Here is a 22,066-nt window from a genome sequence, read left to right as displayed (position 1 = left end):
CGGGCTAATGATAAACACAGAGCAGAGCAGCAGGGGCAAGAGTGGCAGAGTCAGGAGACCTAAAGAATGAGAAGCAGTGGGGGGGGGGTGAGTTCAGTGGCCTTCTCAATGCGGTCACCCTGCGGCCTCCATTAAGTAGGTCTTGGGAGGAGGGAAGGGCTCAGGGAGGTGGGAATGATACATCTGAAATGCAATCTTTTTGACATTACTCCACAATCCTGCCTCTAATACATGCACCCTTTCTCCATGGCACAAAGGTGCCTGCATTGTCGCTAGGCTGCAGATTCTGTACCATGCTGGTAGAGGAGAGGAATGAGCTATATCATGAAATGCAGCTAAACACGGCAAGTTGTTTTGCTGCATTGTGTTTTATGAAATCTTTTTAAACCTGTTTGGGACTGAGTCCCTGGTTCAAACTAACCACAGACATCTCCAGAGGCTATTTCTAAGTTACAGGAGAGAAGCTCCTCAACTTTCTTTAGAGGTTTTTAGAAAGTGTCTCTTTTCACCAAAATTTGTTGTGGACTGATGCTGCTTGTTCTTTTAGTGTGTGTGCTTAGACAATGCTAACCTGGTTCCAGTACATTTGCTCTGACCTATAGAACCTTTATAAATTGCCCTATTCCTCATTGACATATTTAACTGAGCTGTAAGGCTATGGTATATGGTATTCTTAAAGGCACGCATTAAATGGAAAGTTAAAAGTCACCCATAGACAAAAGCACTGGGGAAGGGACTTCTTACCACCTGAGCCTTACTTTTGGGTAGGCTCAAAGGCTGTGCATAGGGGGAGAAGGGTTTCATCATCTTGGAGTTATTGAGTGAATATCACTGTGAAATTGTTTGCATTAGGTCACAGAGGAACTGCTGCAAACTGCTGGAAAGGTAAGCAGGGTTACCCTTGGTAACTTTTCTCTACTGGTTTAGGGCATGACCAGGTGTTACCCACACCCATAAGCTAGTACTAGGCATAAATGTGGCATCCCATAACACTGCTGGATGTTACCTGTGGTTTAGGACCTAGGAGGATAGCTATGCCTCCTCTAACTTTTACTGAGTGGAGAACAAAGAAGTGGACTTTAGGCGAGTTGGCTAACCTCTGGTATAAGCCACAGGGCCACAACATGCTGCAAGAGGAATTTCCTGAGGTGCTCAGCTGAACCTTATTAACTTTGTCCTTGCCTTGACTGTGCTGTTGGCCTGGGCTGGAGTGAATATTTACCAACAAATGCTTTTCCTGAGGTCTTGGGACATTTGGTAGTGTCTAAAGGGACTCCTCTTAGCATCCCTGTAAGGACTTCCAGAGGACCTCCTTTCCATGTTGATATGCACCATGCACATTACGCCTTTCTTCGCTATGGGCATGGCAACCCCAATGGTTGATTTCATGTTTAAATGACTGAATTATTTAAATGAATTGTGATGAGGTAAGGCAGGAAGTGAGTTGTGACAAATATAATTTAGCAAACGTGCATGTAGACTGTGATTAATGTAGGTAATTGCGATAGAGAATAGGGGTATCAGAGTATAGAGAGGGTTACTTTGTATATATATATTTGTAATGGTTGTGCCTGTCAGTGTGTTAATGTTTAAAAACATAAAACCTGATTCAACAAAGGTTAATTTGCACTTTAGTGTAAGTTTATGATTGTTTGCTATTCAAAAAGAGTATCTTTATGACAGCAGAACGTCTGCACATAATAGATAGCACAGTCTTATCTTTTTTATGTGCAGAGACTTGGAAGTAGTAAAGATGCTACTCGTAAAATATATTTATAAGTAGCAAACAATCGTAAACTTACACTAAAGTGTAAGTTGCCCTTCATGTATCAGGCCCATAGTCCTTCCATAAATTGGTGATGATGGTTGTACAGTTCCACAATTTCTTTTTTACCCATATGCTCTTTTTTGCAAACCTCAGAGATGTAAACCTTAAGATACAAACATGTTTTTACTCAGTATCCCCTTCAGAATGGAATATTAAAATGGAATAGTCGGCTGTGCTCTTATTCCATCTGGTGCTCTGACATGCAGTCTATCTATAGGTTGAAGTAGAAGTCTGTAATCCTGATGCAATGTTTCATCACATGGAGCTGGTCTTGTCTATAAGAAGAGGGCATGACCTGCCCCATGTGCAGTCTTTCCTGCTGCCCCATTTCACAGACTCTTAGGTGTTGTTTCTGCTGCATGAAGGGAGATGTGTCCAAGAGCAGAAGTGCTGATGCTGTGAAGCCGGACTCGAGGTATGCCAGCAGTGCTCAGCCTGTGTGATTTACTTGTGCTTGTTTACTTGGGCTTGTGTTAGTGATAAGAAGAACTCTGCTTCCATTAGAAGGAAATGAAGAATGTTTTAAAATAGTTTAAATCACGAGGATTCTCATGTTTTATCTGCTGCTGTATTATTCGTGAAACTCACTATGAGACAGAGGCCATGGTCATGATGCCAGAGTTTACTTTTTAGTTCAGGTTTTGAAATGAAGTGCACGTTGACGTGTGACCCTCGGCACATGGTCATCTGAGGGATTAATGGAGCGGGTTGAAAAGAAATATAAGCTCCCTAAATCGGTCAAAATACACACATAGGCTTCAGCAGACCCATCAGAAATTGATGGTGGGGTGAGAAGAGATGGGCTTACTGAGGAATGTAATATTAATTAATTCAAATACACTTACACAATGAATACTTGTTCTTTACTTTTTTCTGTGAGTTTTGTTATTTGCACTGTGTAATATCATGTGTTCTGTATGTATTGGTTTAATTACAGTATTGTTGTGGGTGCTTTCAAGTAAATACACATACATATTTTAATGTTTGCATTTGCTTTTTTTGTTTTGATGTATAAAGAATATATATATATAGAAAGAATTATAGTATATATATTTTTGTATTTTTGATAAATAAACTTTAAGAATCATTGGTCTGGTCTAGGACAATATGTTTTTCATGGACAAAATGAAAAGTATTATAAGAAATTGTTTTGGAGAGGTTTTTTGTTTCTTTTTAACCTTATGAGAAGACATGGGGCCTTGGGCAAGTGTGAGGACAGAGAGAGGCTCACAGAGGGGGGAGGTAAAGAGAGGCTGCACTCACTCGATCCACAGGACAGCCTGGGTCACTCACACGGATCTTGCTGAGTGTCTACTTGTGTTTTACTTCACCATTGGAAGCTGCCCTTAGAACTGTGCAAAGGTTGAGCGACCATCAATATAGGGGGCTTCAGAGAATGTATGTAGGAACAAGGAAAAGTAAGATAGTACAAAGCGATGAGACAAGTTTCCGAGGCACGACCCGGATGATTCTGTGAGTAACAAGTTTTTCACCAGACAGAGTCCAGGACAAGGGTTATTCTTCTAGCGCCTCGAGGCTCTTATCATCAGAGGTACAGCTTGGCTGAAGCCAGAGACAGACAGCTGCACTGTGACCCTTCAGAATCACTGTGTGAGAGTAGGAGCCGTCTCTATGTGATGCTGTATTTTTGTTCATTGAAGGGATCTTGGTGTTTCAGTTTTCAGGGTGAAGCAGAAGAAGAAGGCATCGAGGTACCATCAGAGGTCACAGATCCACGTCAGAGGTCACAGATCCACGTCAGAGGTCACAGATCCACGCACTCTGCAGGTGCATCAGTCTGCTTCTGCTGGGACATCATTCACACCCTTCCCTTCACCACTAGCAGCAATGCAAGTCCCGGATGTGAGCTGCTTTACAAGTCTTCTGTGGCGGAGTTTCCTGCTGCTGTCACTGGTGCCTCAGTGCTCACTGTGGGAGGCGGTGAAGCAAAGATCCGGCTGCGCCCTGAACGGCACTCTTCAGGATAGATACTACAAGGACGGGGACTTCATGCTCGGAGGGATTGTACATGTGTTCATGCGTGATTTCCTAATGGACGAGGCGGATTACACAACGTTCAAGGAACCATGGATGTGTGGACAGTAAGTTTTTATTATTATTATTATTATTATTATCATTATTATTAACAAATTTTGTACCGCGCACGGTTACCCAGGGGCATCCCAGCGCTTATAGAGACCTAGAGCAGGCTGCCTATACAGAACGGAAAAGAGCTAAAAATTATTCTGGAAATAGATACGTTTTCAGATGTTTCCGGAACCTGAGAAAATTTGGTTCAGAGCGTAGTGAGAGTGGGAGGGAGTTCCAGGCGCGGGCTGTATGGATAGAAAAACTCCTGCCACCTGAACGGGCTCTCCTGATTCTCTTTTTTAACCATCACAAAACAAGCCATAATCTGATTCTCTTCCACATTGTACATACATTCATCAGAAGGCCACTCAGCCTTCCCCTTAGACATCAGATTGAGCTCCGTGAGGTGTCTGAGGCTATTAAAGAAAGTCCTGTTGGGTCGACCCATGCCCAGATAAGGTCCCTATAGACTCTATAAGGAAGACATTGAACCCTGGACCCCTTTAATCACCAATGCTCTAAATGCAAGTGTAGACTGACTGCTGCAGCCTAAACCCTTCCATCACACCTGCCAATCAACCCTTCTGAGAGGCAGGGAGCCCTGCTTTTAAACCACTAGGGGGTCTCAGGGAACATGAACAATAGTCCAGAATGGTGGGCTGGTCAGTAATCTCCCCAATCTTCATGATTCACCAACCTTCACTCGTTTAAAAAAATGTCTCAAGCCCAGAACAAAAAGTTAGACCCATCAGATCTCCATTCAGTCAACACAATCTTGATCTGATAAAGAAGGAGTTAAAATATGTTTAAAAGCAGTTTTATTGTCTTTTCCAAATTACTGCACTATGCTGGTGTGATGTGTGCTCTGGCTTTCTTAAGTGGATAAATAATGCCGCCCACAGAACAGACTATTTTATTATACAAAATCACTGTTAGACCATTGAATACTTGGGAGTGTAAGCGAGAGTGTTAGGGGCCAGTACATGGGCCCGCCTTTTCCTACTGTGGGATTCTTACTTCATCCAAGCTTAAAAAAGTATAAGTACTTAGTTGTCACATAATTTTTTTGTTTCAATTTGTTCATTATTTTATGCATAGCAAAAAAAAAACAAATGCAAGCATCATACTACTTTGCACCTCAAGCATTTATCAAACTACCCAACCTCCCATGCAAAACAGTCAAGGGCCAACCAGTGAGCAAACTGTTTCCTAATGCTCTTAGTAAACTAAGCTATCACCCATGTGTGCGATCCGTAAGACGAGTCTGGACCTACTCGCTCTATCGTACTCTCCCTGCTGTGTCTGGAAAGTGAACACTCCAACAGTGACACCTTGTCAAATCCCCTTAAGTGGTCCCCGAGCACCAACAGCCAAAATGTTCTCAAATTTCTGCTGAGAACCCTACCCTTTGTAGACCACCCTTTTTATCAGCTTACAATGTGCCATGAATGCCTTCCAGTCTTAATACTGGGGAATCCTGCCAACCCATTTTTGGGCAATATCTTGTTTTGCCACCATGCATCCTAAAGTAATCAGAATCCTCTGGAATCATGACAGATCTGATGGAGCGCACATGCCCAGCAACTCCAATCGAGGCTGCAGTTTCAGAGATATCCCCTGGGCCTACCCTATTGAAGCCTCCACCCCCTCCCAGAAGACACTTATTTGAGGCAGCTCCATAGTATATACAATCATGTGCCCACCATTCCGCAACCCCCGAAGATTGTCACAGATTTTTGCTGCTCACATTAACAAGTCAGAGAACTGTTTCTTCCACATAAGATTTTGCACTTCATGGAGTCTGGAGATTTGTCTGGAAGCGCAGGTAACCTCACCAGGTTCCATGTAAGAGGAACTAGAGAGATATGAAAGCAGCAGCTGAACAAATGCACTGTATACCCACAATGTTTAGCAGGTAAAGGAGCTGAACATGAACAACCAAACTATTGCTCCACAGTCCATAATATCTGGCAAAGGTATAAAAGATAAGAGTGATGGAGTGTGGTGAGGCTGATGCTCTCATTGCTTGAGAGGTGCTGAAAGATAGTTATTTAGTGCCATGCCCCAATAGTATGTGTGATATCTTTAGATGACTCATCATAAACATATTTCAAAGTAATGAAGCAATATGTCAGTTTATCATAATATAGGTAGTGTTCAGACCAGCGACGTATGAAGATATGAAGAAATGTGATTGAGGTGCATCAAGCTTTCACTAATTAATTGATTTTGTTTGCTTAGTTGTTAAGAAAAAAGACAATTCTCACATTATTTCAAGAAAAATATCATATAGTAAATATTATTTTAATACAAAATCCCAATACACATGTATGCATTGATTTTGGTGTTCAAATAGGGGCTCTGCAATATGTAAATGTCCAGTATTTGTAAAGCGCAACAATTACCTGAAGGTGTCAAGGCACTGGGGGCCGTCGGGAAGATTAAGCAAGCTATTGCCCAGAGTCACATGGTGCTGGGGTGATCTTCTGCCGGCACCAGGGATCCAACCATGAGCCCCCGGGTTCCAGAGTCAGTCGCCCTGGCCACTGCGCCACACCTCTTCAGGTGAGAGATTTCCTGGCAGGTGTGATTTCTTTTTTATAAACCACACCTATCAAAGCATATCTCTGTGGAAAGGGTACGTGTCATTGGCCAGTTTCCTTGTCTGTGAAAAGATGCAGCTTTGTTAGTGGGCTGAAATTATGGGGACAAACACATTATTTGATGGTTGAAGCAACAAAAGCGTCACCTTAGCGTGAAAGTTCTTTCTATAAATATTCCTTTAAGGTTTCATGTTGACCTATTATGAATTGTATTTCATGGTACTGTGGGGATCAAGAAGGATATATGAGGGACATTGGATGTCACAGATGAAGCTCTATCAACATTCTCACATCCTTTTGCAATCGACTCTGAATGCATTATTTATTTATTTCAAACACAATGTTATTGATTTTAAATAACAAAAAACAAAACAGTAAGCTGCCAGACATAGTATATCAGAGACAGGCAAAGATCTATGCACTGTGGTAGAATGCATCAACACGTGACCAGGACATAGCACATCAGCAACAGACAAAGATCTATACATAGTAGCACAGAGTACAGAAAGCAAAAGAGGTACACATCTTTTAAAGTCAAGCAGCTCAAATGCATAACATATTACTAACAAACAACAATAAACAACACCCCCACCTTTAGATACCCCTTACCAAACTGTTCTTTTCAGAGGTCTATAATATCCCTGTCAAGCTGAGATCTACACTGTAGTTTCAAATCCCACCCAAAGCCCCCCGCAATATCAAATACCTCCACCCTCTGAATCCTCCGGCAAAAGCTGGGAGCTGTCAGAAGTATCCGAGGCAACATCCAGAGACCAAAGATTATCTCGTAGTTGTTAACAGGCTCCAGCCACATCAATTGTTGCCCGCACTCTTTTCAATTCATGAAACAATACAGCACTCTTAATCTCTACCCATTTAACCAGCTCATCTCACTTTTTAAGAAGCTGTGGTCCCAAAGATCATCTATTGTGTAATATCATTAACACACCTCCTCCCAGTAACCCACAATAGAGGGGCAGGACGATGCCATATGGAACATTTCTACTCCAAGCTCCCTACATATTGTACATGCTGCAGCAGCAGCCGCATAGAACCAATTGATCCTACCAAGAGTAAGATAAGCACTATGCAAAAAAAGTACAAATGTATCAATTTAAATCTGCCTTCATAAGAGATAGTGGGCATGTGTGCTTCTTCTAATCAGTATCAGTAATCTCTGGCTCTAAATCCATCTCCTATTTAACTTTTAAATCTGTAAGACTAAATAGCATGTTAGCACATATGGATTGATTTAGTGATGTGACTGCTTTTACACAACCCTTCATTGTACAAAGCAGTTGACAGACTTTATATGTTGCTAGTCCAAAGTCTCAAATTTCCCAATGTTAACTAATCATGACTACCATTGCCCAGTGCAACAAAAATTGTCCACCCGGTAATCCAAAACCCTCCACCAAGTCTTCAAATACACGCACCTCTCTGTCCTGATACATATTTCCTATCTGATTTATCCCATAAGAAGTCTAGCCTACAATTCCCCAAAGCGCCTTCGCAGGCCACCATCTTCAAGCGTCTTAATGGCAAATCTTTTGAGTAGGGTTCAGGGATGCAAGTTCACTGTAGACAATGTTGCCAGCAATGCTGTATGACGAGGAGCTCCTGAGAAGCAGCATGTAGTCGCCACTGGGGTACCAAGAGAACCAGCAATCAGTCCCTCAAGTCAGGAGTGTGAACTGATAACACATGTTTCTGGATGGAAACTAAAATGAATCCACTGACTGAACTTTTGAAGCTGTGCCACCAAGTAATATGCCTCAAAATCTGGAACTTGCAACCCATCCTCCACTACTGGCTGCAACTGAGCAAGTGACACCCTACGTCTACCAGTTCATAATAAGTCCATTTCCATGTTCTTCTTTTCCCGCTGCTTGCTCCGCTTGTTTGTTCTCTCTCTCTAGACCTTTGAGGCTCTGACAGCGCCGGGACACTCCTTTAGAGTAGCCGTGCGCTATAGAAGCACCCCAATTAACATAACATAACATAACAGTTCCCCTGATCAGCTCCAATTCATAGCACTCCAACTGCTGATTCAACATTTCCACCCATTAAATATGGATGGTTATGATATATGTTAACTTCCAAATATTTCAGACATGTAGGGATCCAGGAAATTCTGAGTTAGTTCTGGGGAGGAGAGGTATCCACACAGAGACAGAGCGTAAAACAATGGGATTCCTGCCAGTTAATGTGAAGGTGTGAGAAAGCACTAAAGCACTCCAACAAATTAGTTGCAATGGGTATGTCCACTCCAACTTTTCAGACAAATAACAGAATATCAACAGCTGCATAATGAGATTCCCCACAAATCTCTAACCTACAATAAAATCCCCCTGCACAAGCACTGCAGGCCAAAAGATCCATTGCAATGGGAAATCATAAGACACTCCTGTCTAGTTCCACATCCCACCTCCTATGGATCAGATATAGTCAACACATTGAGACCTATGCAGAGAAGTCTGATCCAGTGAATACAGTCAATAAACCCCGGTCCCAAACTCATATGACCCCTTACTCGATATGGGAAGTCCCAACTCAGACTGACAAAGGCCTTCTCTTTATCTATCGCCATAACAGCTGCTGTTCGATTATCCAAGACATCTTCATGGATAAGTGAAAGGAGTCCACGGATATTTAGTACAGTATTATGTACAGAAATACATTTGGTTTGATCTATGTGTACTAAAGTAGGCATGTGGGGTAGGAGATGGGTCACTAGAATTTGACTTAAATTCTTATAATCCATATTAAGTATGATCAATTTTGACAGCATGTGAGGGCGACCTGGTTTCAATAATGAGATGACCAGAGCTTCATGTGTAGTTACAGGAAGATGGCAAGATTTTCGAGCTGCAGAGTAAAGTTCTACTAATTTCTGTGCCAAAGTGTTCTTATATGTGGCAAAGAACTCCACAGTTAGGCCATCAGCTGCATCTGCAGTCTGCATCTTTCTGTAGGAGAATCCGTAAGTGTCCCCGTGTCAAAAAGTCAGAGGTCTGAGGTAGTATCTTTATTAATGGGGAACAGTGTGATGCATAACATTCCCAGAATATAGTACAGATGGTAGTCTGACTACATAAAGATTCGCCAGTGTCTGATTCTAGCTCTAAAATCATAGACCTCCTATTTTTTAGTTTAATGAGCCGCGCTAATAAGATATCTGCTTTTTCTCACTCTGCATGTGCATGAGTCAGATAATTCCTCTTGTCAAAACAATGCAGTCTCTCAACTTGGGCTGCCAATAATTCCTTTGTCTCAAATAATGGGCGCTTAAGGGTTGGATTTCCGGGTCTCCATTGTTCAATTTCTTGCAGGGCCCTTACTTGTTTTTTTACATCACATACTAGTGTATGCTGTACCCCAACCACTTCTGCAATCAGACAACCTCTAATCACAGTTTTAAATGCTTCCCACTCAAATGGGATGAAGAAGATCCTGCGTTTTCTGCATAATACAGACTTATGGCCTTTTCAATGTTTGTTTGGAAGACTGGGTCACCTAATGCCTCAATCCATAATAACCAGTCAGGGATGCAAGGGAACTCACATTCCCAATTTAAAGAGAGTAACAAGGGGGCATATTATCAAGGGGGTTTATCTCCGCTTTTTTGGCTTTAAAAGCCAAGAAAGCGTAGATAAAATTATCTCCCTATTATCTAGCTGTCGCTAACACCAGTTAGCGACAGCTAGTAGGAGATAGCGGCCATCTTGGGTCCCGCTTTGCATGTCAGTGATATTTATCACTAATGGCATGCAAAGTGGGCGTGCCAAGATGTTAGCGACTGGAAACAGTCGCTAACATCGCTATCTCCTATTACCAACTTTTGGAGATATTTGTGCTAAGCGCGAATATCTCCAAAAGCTAACACCTGCCCCTGAGCAGTTCTTAGCCATATTATCCAATGGTAGGTGGATAACATGGCTAAGAGCATTAGTTCGGTAATGCATGAATATCGCTGACTTTTCAGCAATATTTATGCATTTCGGCCAATTTTTATCGCTTAGGAGATATACTTTGATAATAGCAAGGTTCCTAAGCGATAAAAATCGCCGCAGATCGGCGATAAAAATATCGCCGCTAAACCAACATAGCGATAATTATCGCTAGTTGTTGGTAATATGCCCCCAGGTTTTTTGATCTGAAGCTGTTCACACATATTCTAGCCTGTGAACCATTCCAGGAACAGTCTGGGTACATAAAAAGGTGTCAAGTTGAAGATGGAGCTCATGCATGCCTTAGTAGATTTGTCTTGGGCCACAGGGTGAAGTTGCCTCAAAGAATCTTCCAGTTCCCACTTTTGTTACCAACTAGAGAGGATAGATGCCAACTGGGCTATTGGGGAATCTCCAAGGGCTGAGTGACAACGATCAAGTGCAGGGTCTGCAAAACAGTTAGAATTCCCATCCAATAATATCGCCCGAGGCAGGTAAGGTGCCAAAAACCTAGAAAGCTCCTCAAAAAACCCACCCTGTTATATATTAGGAGCATGGATTCCAGCTGTTCATAAGTTATGCCCAGCCAACCTCCTAGTAAAAAACATGTACGTACCTTCTGGGTCTACGATCTCAGTGGTTTTGTGGAAGCGCGCCCTCTGCAAAGGCTGAATAAGTTGTAGCATTCCCCTGACCCCGCCACCTCTTATGGAGAGCCAATCCCTCAGTCCTAGTAAGGTGGGTTTCCTGCAATAGGGCTATATGTTTTCCCCACCTCATAAGATAGGAGTACACTTCATACCTCTTAGGCTTGTAATTGAGACCCCGGATGTTCATTGAGTCAAAGTCATACTTCACAGTGGACGCCATGTGGTGGTACCAAAGGGAGGGATCATTCCAGCTCACATGACATGGGCACTTTTTTGTCAACACTATCCAAGAGCATCAGGCAAGAGTAACACTAGAAAAAACCCAATACAAAAATAATAAACCCAACTATCCATCCCCAGGACCAGATGCAAATGACTTCCCATCCAAACCAGTCCGAATCAGTCCAACCTACATACATGCATTACAAACACAACTACTACAAAGGGGCACATGTCGAGGCACTTCCGAGCTCTACAGCACTCCATCTGCAGAAGACAAACAGGTTATTTACCTTAAAATAGGACCCGGCATTCAGAATACTCTTCTCATGCCAGAACCCTGCAGGACAGTGGTGCCAGTATTGCATTATTCTTGTCAACGTACCATCCACTCACATGAATAGACAAACCAAATTGGTTCTCTCAGAATATTTCATCACTTGTGCCTGGGGTAATATTTAGCAAAGACTCAGTAGATCCCAGAGATGAGACTGATGTTTGATCAGAGTCCAAGTCATGTTATGCTCCTGCGCCATCATCACATGTTGGTGCAGAGCCCTCTTACTCAAGGCAGCCACCAGCTCTGCACCCTACCTGTGTTCACACGCACTTCTGACTGTGATGGAACAGCCCTTTGGCTTCTGTTTCAGAGGTGGTCTCTAGCTTTGCCATCTATTCTTCAGTGGAAGGTCTTTTTTTCCATTGCTGGAGGCAATCTATCCATTTCCATAGGGACTGCTGCAACAAGAAGAAGTGCACCTCTTCTCCTAAGGTCATGCCTAGCAGACAAAGGCGTTTCAAGCAATAGATAAAAGAGATCCTTTGCTTCTGAACGTCTTGTGTGAAGTCGGGGAAGAACATGATCCTGTGATTCTCACGCATAATGTCTCCAAGGAGTCTGGCCTGACTCAGGATGTGATCTTAGTCACGATAGTGCAACAGTTTTCCCATGACTGGACGGGGTGCCACTCGAATGCATGATTGATTCTATATAAGCTGGCCTGTTACAATTGAACCTGCAATATGACTTCTGTGTCCATCTCTACTATTCCATACAAATAATACCACATAAATTCAAGGATTACAAAAATTATCCCCAAATGATACATTTGAGCACTGTGTTTAGAAGCCAGGCCAAGATTTAATTTCTCCACAGCCACACAAATATCAAAATATCCTCATGTTGATAGCCGACAACTTTCTGTGGAGAAGTGTGGCTCACTGGTTAGAGCAGGCAGACCCTGAAGCAGAGGTCAGACCCGGGACCAGGGTTCAATTCCCGACGCGGCAGGGTCTTGAGCTCAAATGTCCATGGACTCGATAATTCTCGCTTCGGTGCCTGACCTAATCATGGGTTCACACTCTGCAACTCTGGGCATTAAGCTTGCTTAATCTCCACAACGCCCCCCTGCAGCGGGATGCCTGGCTTCCACCTTGGGGATGCCCTGTAGGGGCTATCTCACAGGGAAGAGCCAGGACGGGTTCCCAAGGCAAGCGCGGAGATACCCTTTCGGGGGTCGAATCTGGTGCTATATAAGAACATAATAATAATAATTATAATAATAAAAAAAGACCTGGGCAACAAATGCACCATGGCAAGTGGGTGTGGACAAGGCATGCTACTGGTGGATATTGAGGGTGGGGTAAAATGTTTGTGGGAAAAAAGTACAATGCATGACAATTAGCCAAAGGCACTGTTGGCAGTTACTGAACCAGCAGATTTTAGGGACAAGTCTGTGGCAGGTAATCAGCCTTCATTTTTTGTTGTGTCTCAGGAGCTGGACTACAAGAGCTGGTTACTGCAGAAGGCAGTCACTCATGTCCACTTGTTCTTCTTGGCAATCTTTAGCAAGATAAATAATAATGTATTTCAATGTTTTCTTTGCCCTACATACCTATCTAGAAATACGCTGCTAAGGTGCATGGGATGAAGGCTAGCTCACTATAACATTTGAGATTACTTTGATTGTTGGAATAATGCTGAATTGCCGTGTGTGACATCTGTCATAAACATTTCTTCTCTAAACCATAAACAGCCAGTGATGCAACCTCTTCCATATTGTACAGCTGGCAGTGAAAATGGTGGCCAAACTCCCTCTGGTCTGGACCGTGCACCTGACCTGCCATGCTGGAAGAAAATGTTTAAAAATAAAGACCAAATTGGAATAAAAAAAGATCGAGTGAAAGATGGAGATTAAAAAACTTCAGAACAGCAGTTGGCGCAAGAAAAGAAAAAAGTCAGAAAACCTAAAAAACAATCCCATGTGATCAGGCACCCAAACACAATCTCATCTACATGTTGTGGTATGACTTTACTTCTCAGTGTGACATTTTACAGTTTTTGTCTTTGGAAACATTTGCTCTACATCAAGGACAACCAATATTGCATAGCAATTTATAAAATTCTTGTAAACAACAACACTGTTACTGTTACTTTAATTTATAGGTGGTATTTTTGTCAAGGTGGTGGTCAGATTCTTGTTGACCTGCTTAGCCTATGTGCATTTCTTATTACTATTGAGGTGGCTTCCAGAAGGGTTTTTCTAGAGCAGAGAGATAATGTAATGTATGTAAAAGTGCATCATGTGGGGGGCCACTGCGAGCGGAGAGAGGATGCAATGTATGTGAGAGGGTGGCATGTGTGGACATACATCTGGGCGGGTGAGAGCCATGGTTCTGGTCCTCCACTAAGCCTTTCAGAAGCTGCATATAACCTGGTGTGAGTATCCTTCATACAACTCTTCTCATCCTGCAATGTTCAGTGTGCTTGGCACCCCCATGGCATTAACTAGAATATATGACAATACTTCACAAACTAAAACAACGCATACTTTTACAGCGTTGCTTTTAGGACGCAAGTACCATAAAACGCATTTTTCTACAACGCATACCATTACTTTGCATTTGCTTTTAAACGCATAGAAAATGACTTTACAACGGATCCCAATTCGCCGCCTACTTTTACAACGCATTTATTTTTAAATAACTGCCCAACACTACGCTAATTTCTACATCCATATACACTACCCTACATAACACATACTCCACAACACTACCCAAAAACACTACTATACACTACACAACACAACACTACAGTAAACACTAACACACTACACCCTACATGACCCTCCCCTTTCCCATTCCAGTCCCTACTCTCAAACACTGCCTTACACGACCCCCTGACACTACCCTAAACCCTAAAACACTACCCCTAACACTACCCTACCCCCAGTCTATACCCTACACTGAAACACCTCTCTGCACGACCCCCGACACTAACCTAAATCCTAAAACACTTTCCCCTATTCTACACAAACACCAAAACACTACTCTAAACCCTAAAACACTACTCCCAGCACGACCCTAGCGCTACCCCCAGTCCATCCCCTACACTGAAACACTACCCTTCACAACCCCCTAACACTACCCTAAACCCTAAAACACTACCTTACACTACACAAACACCACAACACTACTCTAACCTCTAAAATACTGACATCTGAACAAACCTCCCCATCCCCCACTGCTGTCCCTACACACAAACACTACCCTGCACGACCCACAACCAGTGGTAGAAGTGGGCAGGAAAGGAAGGGTATGGCATGCCCCTACTTCCAAAAATTGTTCCATTCCATACCCCTACTTCTTACTTTCAAAAAAGCATTCCGGGTCGGCAAGAATAGTCCTACTTAAAAACAATACCTTTTATTCAAATTCCAGGGGCTGCTGTGCACTTCTCTGTTGAACTCCAGAGGCTGCAGCAGCCCCTCCCTGAGCTCACACAGACCGAGGGCAGGCCCATTGTCATTCAGATTGAGGCAGATTATCGCCTTTCGAATGACAATGCGCCGTCCTCTGCCTTTAGCATATCAAGTGCCAGTGAGATTGGAGTTGTTGATTACAAAGAAGCTTTCCCCAGACAGACTACTGTGGGGAATTTGACACCTTGTGTGATTTGTTAATGTTGTACACTGAGTGAACTGGGCAGGAGCAGTGACTGGACAGAAGTGGCGACAGGAAAGGAGATGTACTAGGGCAGGAGAGGTGACCGGGCAGGAGAAGTAATAGGCAGGAGAAGTGACTGGGCAGGAGAGTTGTCGTGTCAGGAGCAGTGACAAGACAGGAGAGGTGACAGGAAAGGAGAGGTGACGGGGCAGGAGAAGTGATGGGGCAGGAGAGGTGAAGGGGCAGGTGCGGTGATTAGGCATGGGCAGGAACTGTAACCGGCAGGAGCAGTGAACAGATAGGGGCAGTGAACAGATAAGAGCAGTGAATGGGGCAGGAAAAGTGATGGGACAGGAGAAGTGATGGGGCTGAAGCGGTGATCGGGCAGGAGTGCTGACCGGACAGGAGCAGTGAACGGGCAGGAGCAGTGAACGGGCAGGAGCGGTGACGGGGCAGGAAAAGTGACGGGGAAGGAAATGTGACGGGCAGGAAAAGTGACAGGCCAGGAGCAGTGATGGGGCAGGAGAGGCAACAGGAAAGGAGAGGTGACTGGGCAGGAGAGGTAACTGGGCAGGAGAGGTGACCGGGCAGGAGAAGTGATGGGCAGGAGAAGTGACAGGGCGGGAAAAGTGATGGGCAGGAGTAGTGATGGGTCAGGAGAAGTGACAGGGCAGGAGAGGTGACGGGACACAAGAGATGATGGGGCAGGAGAGGTGATGGGGCAGGGGCAGTAAACAGGACAGGAGCAGTAACGGGGCAGGAGCGGTGAACGGGGCAGGAGCAGTGAACGTGGCAGGAGCTGTGGCAGGGCAGGAGCAGTGACAGGGCAGGAGAAGTGATGGGGCAGGAGAGGCAACAGGGCAGGAGAGGTGACGTTGAAGGAGAGGCAACAGGGAAGGAGAGGTGACCGGGCACAAGAAGTGACAGGCAGGTGACATGACAGGTAGGTGATGTGATGTGATGGGCAGGAGAGGTGATGGGGCAGGATAGGTGACGGGGCAGGAGAGGTGACGGGCAGGAGAAGTGATGGGGCAGGAGAAGTGACGGGGCAGGAGAGGTGATGGGACAGGAGCAGTGAAAGGACAGGAGCGGTGAGTGGGGCAGGAGCAGTGACTGGGCAGGAGTAGTGACGGGGCAGGAGAAGTGAAGGGGCAGGAGAGACGACAGGGCAGGAGAGGTGACGAAGGAGGAGAGGCAACAGGGTAGGAGAGGTGATCGGGCACAAGAAGTGACGGGCAGGTGACATGACAGGCAGGTGATGTGATGGGCAGGAGAGGTGACGGGGCAGGAGAGGTAACAGGGCAGGAGAACTAACAAAGCAGTAGAAGTAATGGGGCATGAGCAGTGATTAGGCATGAGCAGGAGTGGTAACCGGGCAGGAGCAGTGAACGGGGCGGGAGCAGTGAATGGGGCAGATGCAGTGAACAGGGCAGAAGTGATGGTGCAGGAAAAGTGACAGGACACGAGAAGTGACGGGACAGGAAAGTGACAGGATAGGAGAAGTGACGGGAGAGGAAAGTGATGGGACTGGAGAAGTGACGGGACAGGAGAATTAACTGGGAAGGAGATGTGACGGGGAAGAATAGATGACGGGGAAGGAGAGGCAACAGGGCAGGAGAGGTGACCAGGCAGGAGAAGTGACCGGGCAGGAGAACTAATTGGCAGGAGAAGTGACCAAGCAGAAGAAGTGACGGACAGGAGACGTGACAGGCAGGTGACATGATCAGCAGGTGACGTGACAGGGCAGGGCAGGAGCGGTGAACAGAGCAGGAGCGGTGAACAGAGCAGGAGCAGTGAACAGGGCAGGAGTGGTGAACAGGGCAGAAGAAGTGACTGGCAGGAGAAGTGACGGGCCAGGAGAAGTGATGGGCCTGGAGAAGGGCGGAGGCAGGGGAATTGACGGAGCAGGAGTGTTGATCGAGCATGAGCAAGAGTACTGACTGGACAGGAGCAGTGAAAGGGCAGGAGCAGGCTTTTCCCAGGGCGACTGGAGGGGTAGGGGGCCAGTTTAGTTTGTGGGGACCGGTTTTGGACAAGTGCAGGAGTTTTGAAACACTGCAAAGTTCTTTGTATATTTAGCAGGTTTCGGTCAACAATACAAGGGCCAGGATAACTTTGGTGATCAAGTGGAGAGGTGTGGCTCACTGGTTAGAGGCGGCAGACCCGAGTGCAGAGAACGGCCCGGGACCAGGGTTCGATTCCCGACGCGGCAGGGTCTTGGACCAGGATCAGCGGACTGATAATTCTCGCATCGGTGCCTACTCTGACCAGGGATCACACTCGGCAACTCTGGGCATTAGCTTGCCTCATCTCCACAACGGCCCCACACAAACGCCGGGGATGCCTGGTTTCACCTTGGAGACCCCCAGGAGGGACTATCTCACAGGGAAAGCCAGGACGGGTTCCCCAGCGGTCTATAGCGCTACGAGGCCTCCGGGTAGCAGTGCGCTTTACAAGACACAACAATTTACAATTTACCTGCTGGAGAGAGATGGGAGCATGTTTTGTCTAGTGGCTGTTTTACTCATCTAAGGTAGTGCAGAGGGGTAATATGTCTGCTGCAAAGAACATTGCATTCTGTCCACCAGTTGTTCTTTTTGCTATATTAGGATTGAGCAGCTAGCTGGCTGACATGAATATGAAGGAGCCTTTGTGGGTTTCCGTGAGACTAGATTCTCCCGAAGAGTCCCTTTCTCTTCTGAGCCCTGCTTAACACATGTGTACGGGTGGAGCCGTGAATTCATGGCCTCAGACAAAACATAATCTTGGATTTCTGAACAATGAGAGTAAAAGCATTAAGGCAGAGCTTTCAAACTCTATGTCGCGGCACGGTACTGTGTCGCCTGCAAATGGTGGGTGTTTCGCGGAATGACGCGGTACTGTGCAGTTCGGATGCCAGACGTACACGCATAGAGGAGAGGGAGACTCTTAGGCGAGCGATTGCGCGCACAGCACATGCGCAGTTCAGTCCGCTGAGCCATTCCTGGCAGGAGTGTTATCCCAGGGACGAGGAGGAAATGGCGGGCCCGGAGAACAATCAGGTGGCCGACAGGCTCCGCTGTCTGTAAGCCCCCTGCGCCATGCGCATTGAGCCTCCGGCTGGCCTGACTGACCTGCTGCACACTTCCTTCTGACACAGTGTGTAGTACTTAAGCTGCAGGTTGGCGGCCACGGGCACAAAATTCACGCCAACTTCAATGGCCTAGGGGTCCATACAGTCAAACGGCAAGGAAGATGAGGACGCCGACTGAGTCTACAAGCAAGGATGCACCGGGCCCGGTGTGCTGGTTGCGAGCGACCCCTTGCTCCCCTGCAGCATCTCAGAGCCTTGTTGACACATCCGGCTCTGCCTGCACGCCTCTGTGTGCCTCTAATTAATCCTGCAAGACTGCCCCTCATCAGAATCTACCTCTCCTGCCCATCTCTCTGTCTCACCCCTGCCTATACATTTTATGCTAGTATTCTTTTTCTTATCCTCAACCTTTGAACTTACACTGTGGGGGAAGGGCCGTACCTGACTAGGGCTTGCATTTGCATGCTTTAATTTTACAATATCTAATTACAAAGGCAGTTCCCTGAACCCCATGGTCCCACCTCCACATGGTTAAGTAATCATACGCAAGCAGAAAAGGAAATAATATTAATAATATTAATAGTGTTCAATATCCTCTATATATCCAATATCCTCTATATGCACATAGGAAACAGGGTTATACATGCTATTTTATTAATATAGAGCATATAAGGCAGAATACAATATGGAACTGCAAGAGCGAGTATACAAAAGTGGTAATACACCCAAAGATCAATGTAGGAAAGCCTGGAGCTGCACAAAACAGCGGTAAAGGAAGTTATATGAATGGGCCTACAAACATGGCGAGGGAAGGGAAATCATGGACTGAGGGATGGATGCCATGGGACTAAAGTGCACTCTGGGAAGGCGGGTTTAAGGGCTGTACATGTAGGCACGAGGATATAGATCTCAATGGGGGTCAGAACAACAATTTTACAAGGGCTATAGTCTGCCTGCATATTAGAGAGCACAATGTTGTGTAGGATCGGAGGGGGTTAAAAAAATGGTCCATGGCAGTACAGATGTGTACACAAGAACATCATTTAGTAAGGGCAAAAAGCCTATATAACAGTTGGGTAAGTAAACGTACGGGGAGAAGACGAATGGCTAGATGCGGCAAAGTTTAAGGGTGCGCGCTGCCTCCATTAGAAGAACTAGGCCTATAGGAGGAGGTCAGTATGCCAGCTGGTGCCGGTCAGGACAGCGCCCTCATCCCTCCCATACTCACCCTCCTCCTTCGGGGTCGTGACAGGGGGCGTGGTGCCGGTCTGATGTCTCAGCGGGGGAGGGGACTCCGGGGGAGGCGTGCAGGCGGAGCCGGAAATAATAAGACCTAGATCTCTGACTCCCCCACCCCTCCTGTCACTGCCACTGTCAGTCCCTGTCCCCTGTCAGTCACATGCCTGACCCCCTCATGTCCGTCAGCCTCCTCCTGTTAGTCCCTCCTGCCTTTAAAATCCCTCATTCCTTCCTGGGCCATCCCTGATTCCTTCCCTTTGGTCAGTGCTCCTGCCTAGCAGCCTCCTAATGTCATTCCCTTCCGTCTGCCGAATCCCTGACCCCCTCTGCTGTCAGTATTCCTGCCTGACAGACTGACCCCATCATTGCCTGATAGGATCTGCTTCCCTTTAATCAAGTCATGACAGACATACTTCCTTCCGTCCCCTGCTCTCTTTCTAAGAGGGGCTTGTGCTCTGTGGTTTTCCAAAATCAAACAATAATGGGTATAGTTGACTATACAGAATTTAAATGGTATCTGCCCCACCTGCACCTGTGAAAGCAATGCTTGGTTATATATTTGCAGTTCTGATTAGGGCTGAACAAACGTGTAACACACACATACATTTAAATGACATTTCTCTGCTACTTTGTGCATATAATGACCTTTGTTTGCATCTCTAAGATAGTTTCCAGCAACTGCTGTAGATTTTCCAAAAAGAAAGAACAGTGCTGACACTAGATTTCAAAGATCATAGAATAGCATTATATAGGTCAGGAGCAGTCAGCCTGCTTTGCTGTTAAGAAAATGTTTCAGATCAACGTATCTTAAGCTACTCGTATTCAGCAAGGCAGCAGGTGGACTTTGTGCATGGTTGAAAGGGTTGGCAGTGCGTGCACCTGCATTTTTTGTGCCGTAAATCACTGGGGCATGTGTCAATGTGTGCATGATTATATTCTTGTTTCAGGTACAAACCTAACCTTGGTTTCTTTTTGCACCTCTAGGATGTCAGCAGAACAAGTAGACAGTTTTGCCAGTCACTGTTTTTGTTAGAACAGATTCACAATGGCTTTATTAACCTTCCTGCTTTCTCAAATGTGCTAAAAAATGCGCCTTTTGCCCACTCTTTTTGTAAATTTTCACGGGGTAGAGCCCCCCGAACTTTCACGGGGGAGAGCCCCCCAAACTCCCCAAAGGCGGTTGGGGTGGGGGGTACCGTGTCACGAAGTTATGCATGTCTAAAAAGTGTGTCACCAACATGAAAAGTTTGGAAAGCTGTGCATTAAGGTAACATGTTGTTCCTGCTTATATTTCACATGCTTTACATAAACCTATGTTCCCTATGAGTGCTTGCTTTTTCCTGAATTAAACCTCAAATGAAAATGTTTATCCATTGTTTTAATTAAATAACGTTATAAGCTGTAACTGGTCAGTGAAATGCTAAACGTACTACAAATTGGTATTTTCTGCTATTTTTAGCCACGCCCACTGATTCAATCTTCGGTTATTCCCGCCCCCTGATTCTCCACCCACAGTTCCCCTACTTTTTTTTCCCACTTCGACCACTGCCCACAGCACCAACCTAAACCCCAAAACACTACTCCTCAAACACCAACCATTTAAAAATACACAGCCCCTCTTACCTCTCTCCTCTGTACACGTCCCTTGTCCTCTGCTGCAAGCGTTGTCAATCGAAAAGGCCCCTAACCAGTGCACAGGAGCTTGCAGATCCGCCCCGGGCACCATCGCCTTTCCCCTACTTGCTCCTGCTACGCCGCTTTGACTTCCGTCATCGCTGCCTCCTCATGTGCTCTGCCATCTTGGCGCCAGGTCCTCACTTGCAGCCATACAGGCTATACAACACATGCGTTATAACAGGGCATGCGAAGTATGAACATGCGTAGTAAAGGCTACGCGTTGTTACAGCGCATGCGAAGTATTAACATGCATAGTAAAGGCTACGCGTTGTTACAGCGCATGCGAAGTATTAACATGCGTAGTACAGGCTACGCGTTGTTGCAGGGCATGCGAAGTATGAACATGCGTAGTAAAGGCTACGCGTTGCTGCAGGGCATGCGAAGTATGAACATGCGTAGTAAAGGCTACACGTTGTTACAGCGCATGCGAAGTATTAACATGTGTAGTAAAGGCTACGCGTTGTTACAGCGCATGCATAGTTACACTTGCGTTGTAATGGTATGTGAACTAAAAGTTGCGTACTAATGCCTGTTTTCCCCTCCCCGGGGCTGTCATCATTGATCCCCCTTCTGTGGATTTGTACCATCGCCTTCCCTGGACTGTAAGCTCACACTGTCTGAATCCTGGCACTGTGGTGGCCCTCTCTTAATGCATTTGGGCTTTGTTTCTTCATCGCTTGCCTGGCAGCAGGCACTGTGAGGTAAGCACACATCTCCACAGCAGCTGTGGTTAACCCACCGGGAAAACATTCATCTGGAGCTAACTGCACACCTAGAGAGGAGAGTTCCCC

The 22,066-nt window shown here is 45.5% G+C and overlaps 1 protein-coding gene across 1 annotated transcript in view; it reads left to right on the top strand.

Annotated features, from left to right (window-relative positions):
• The first annotated feature begins 3,676 nt into the window (after positions 1-3,676).
• The window catches only part of LOC147725852 (extracellular calcium-sensing receptor-like), a 244,758-nt gene continuing 226,368 nt past the window's right edge, over positions 3,677-22,066 (top strand). The window contains exon 1 of the mRNA XM_086963375.1: positions 3,677-3,930. Coding sequence (XP_086819501.1) covers positions 3,677-3,930 — 254 coding nt within the window. The remainder of the gene's footprint in view (positions 3,931-22,066) is intronic.

Source organism: Lissotriton vulgaris, chromosome 3_1 (genome assembly GCF_964263255.1).
Source record: "Lissotriton vulgaris chromosome 3_1, aLisVul1.2, whole genome shotgun sequence".
Taxonomy (NCBI): Eukaryota; Metazoa; Chordata; class Amphibia; order Caudata; family Salamandridae; genus Lissotriton; species Lissotriton vulgaris.
Note: the sequence above shows the minus strand (reverse complement) of the source record. Positions and strands in the feature narration are given on the sequence as shown.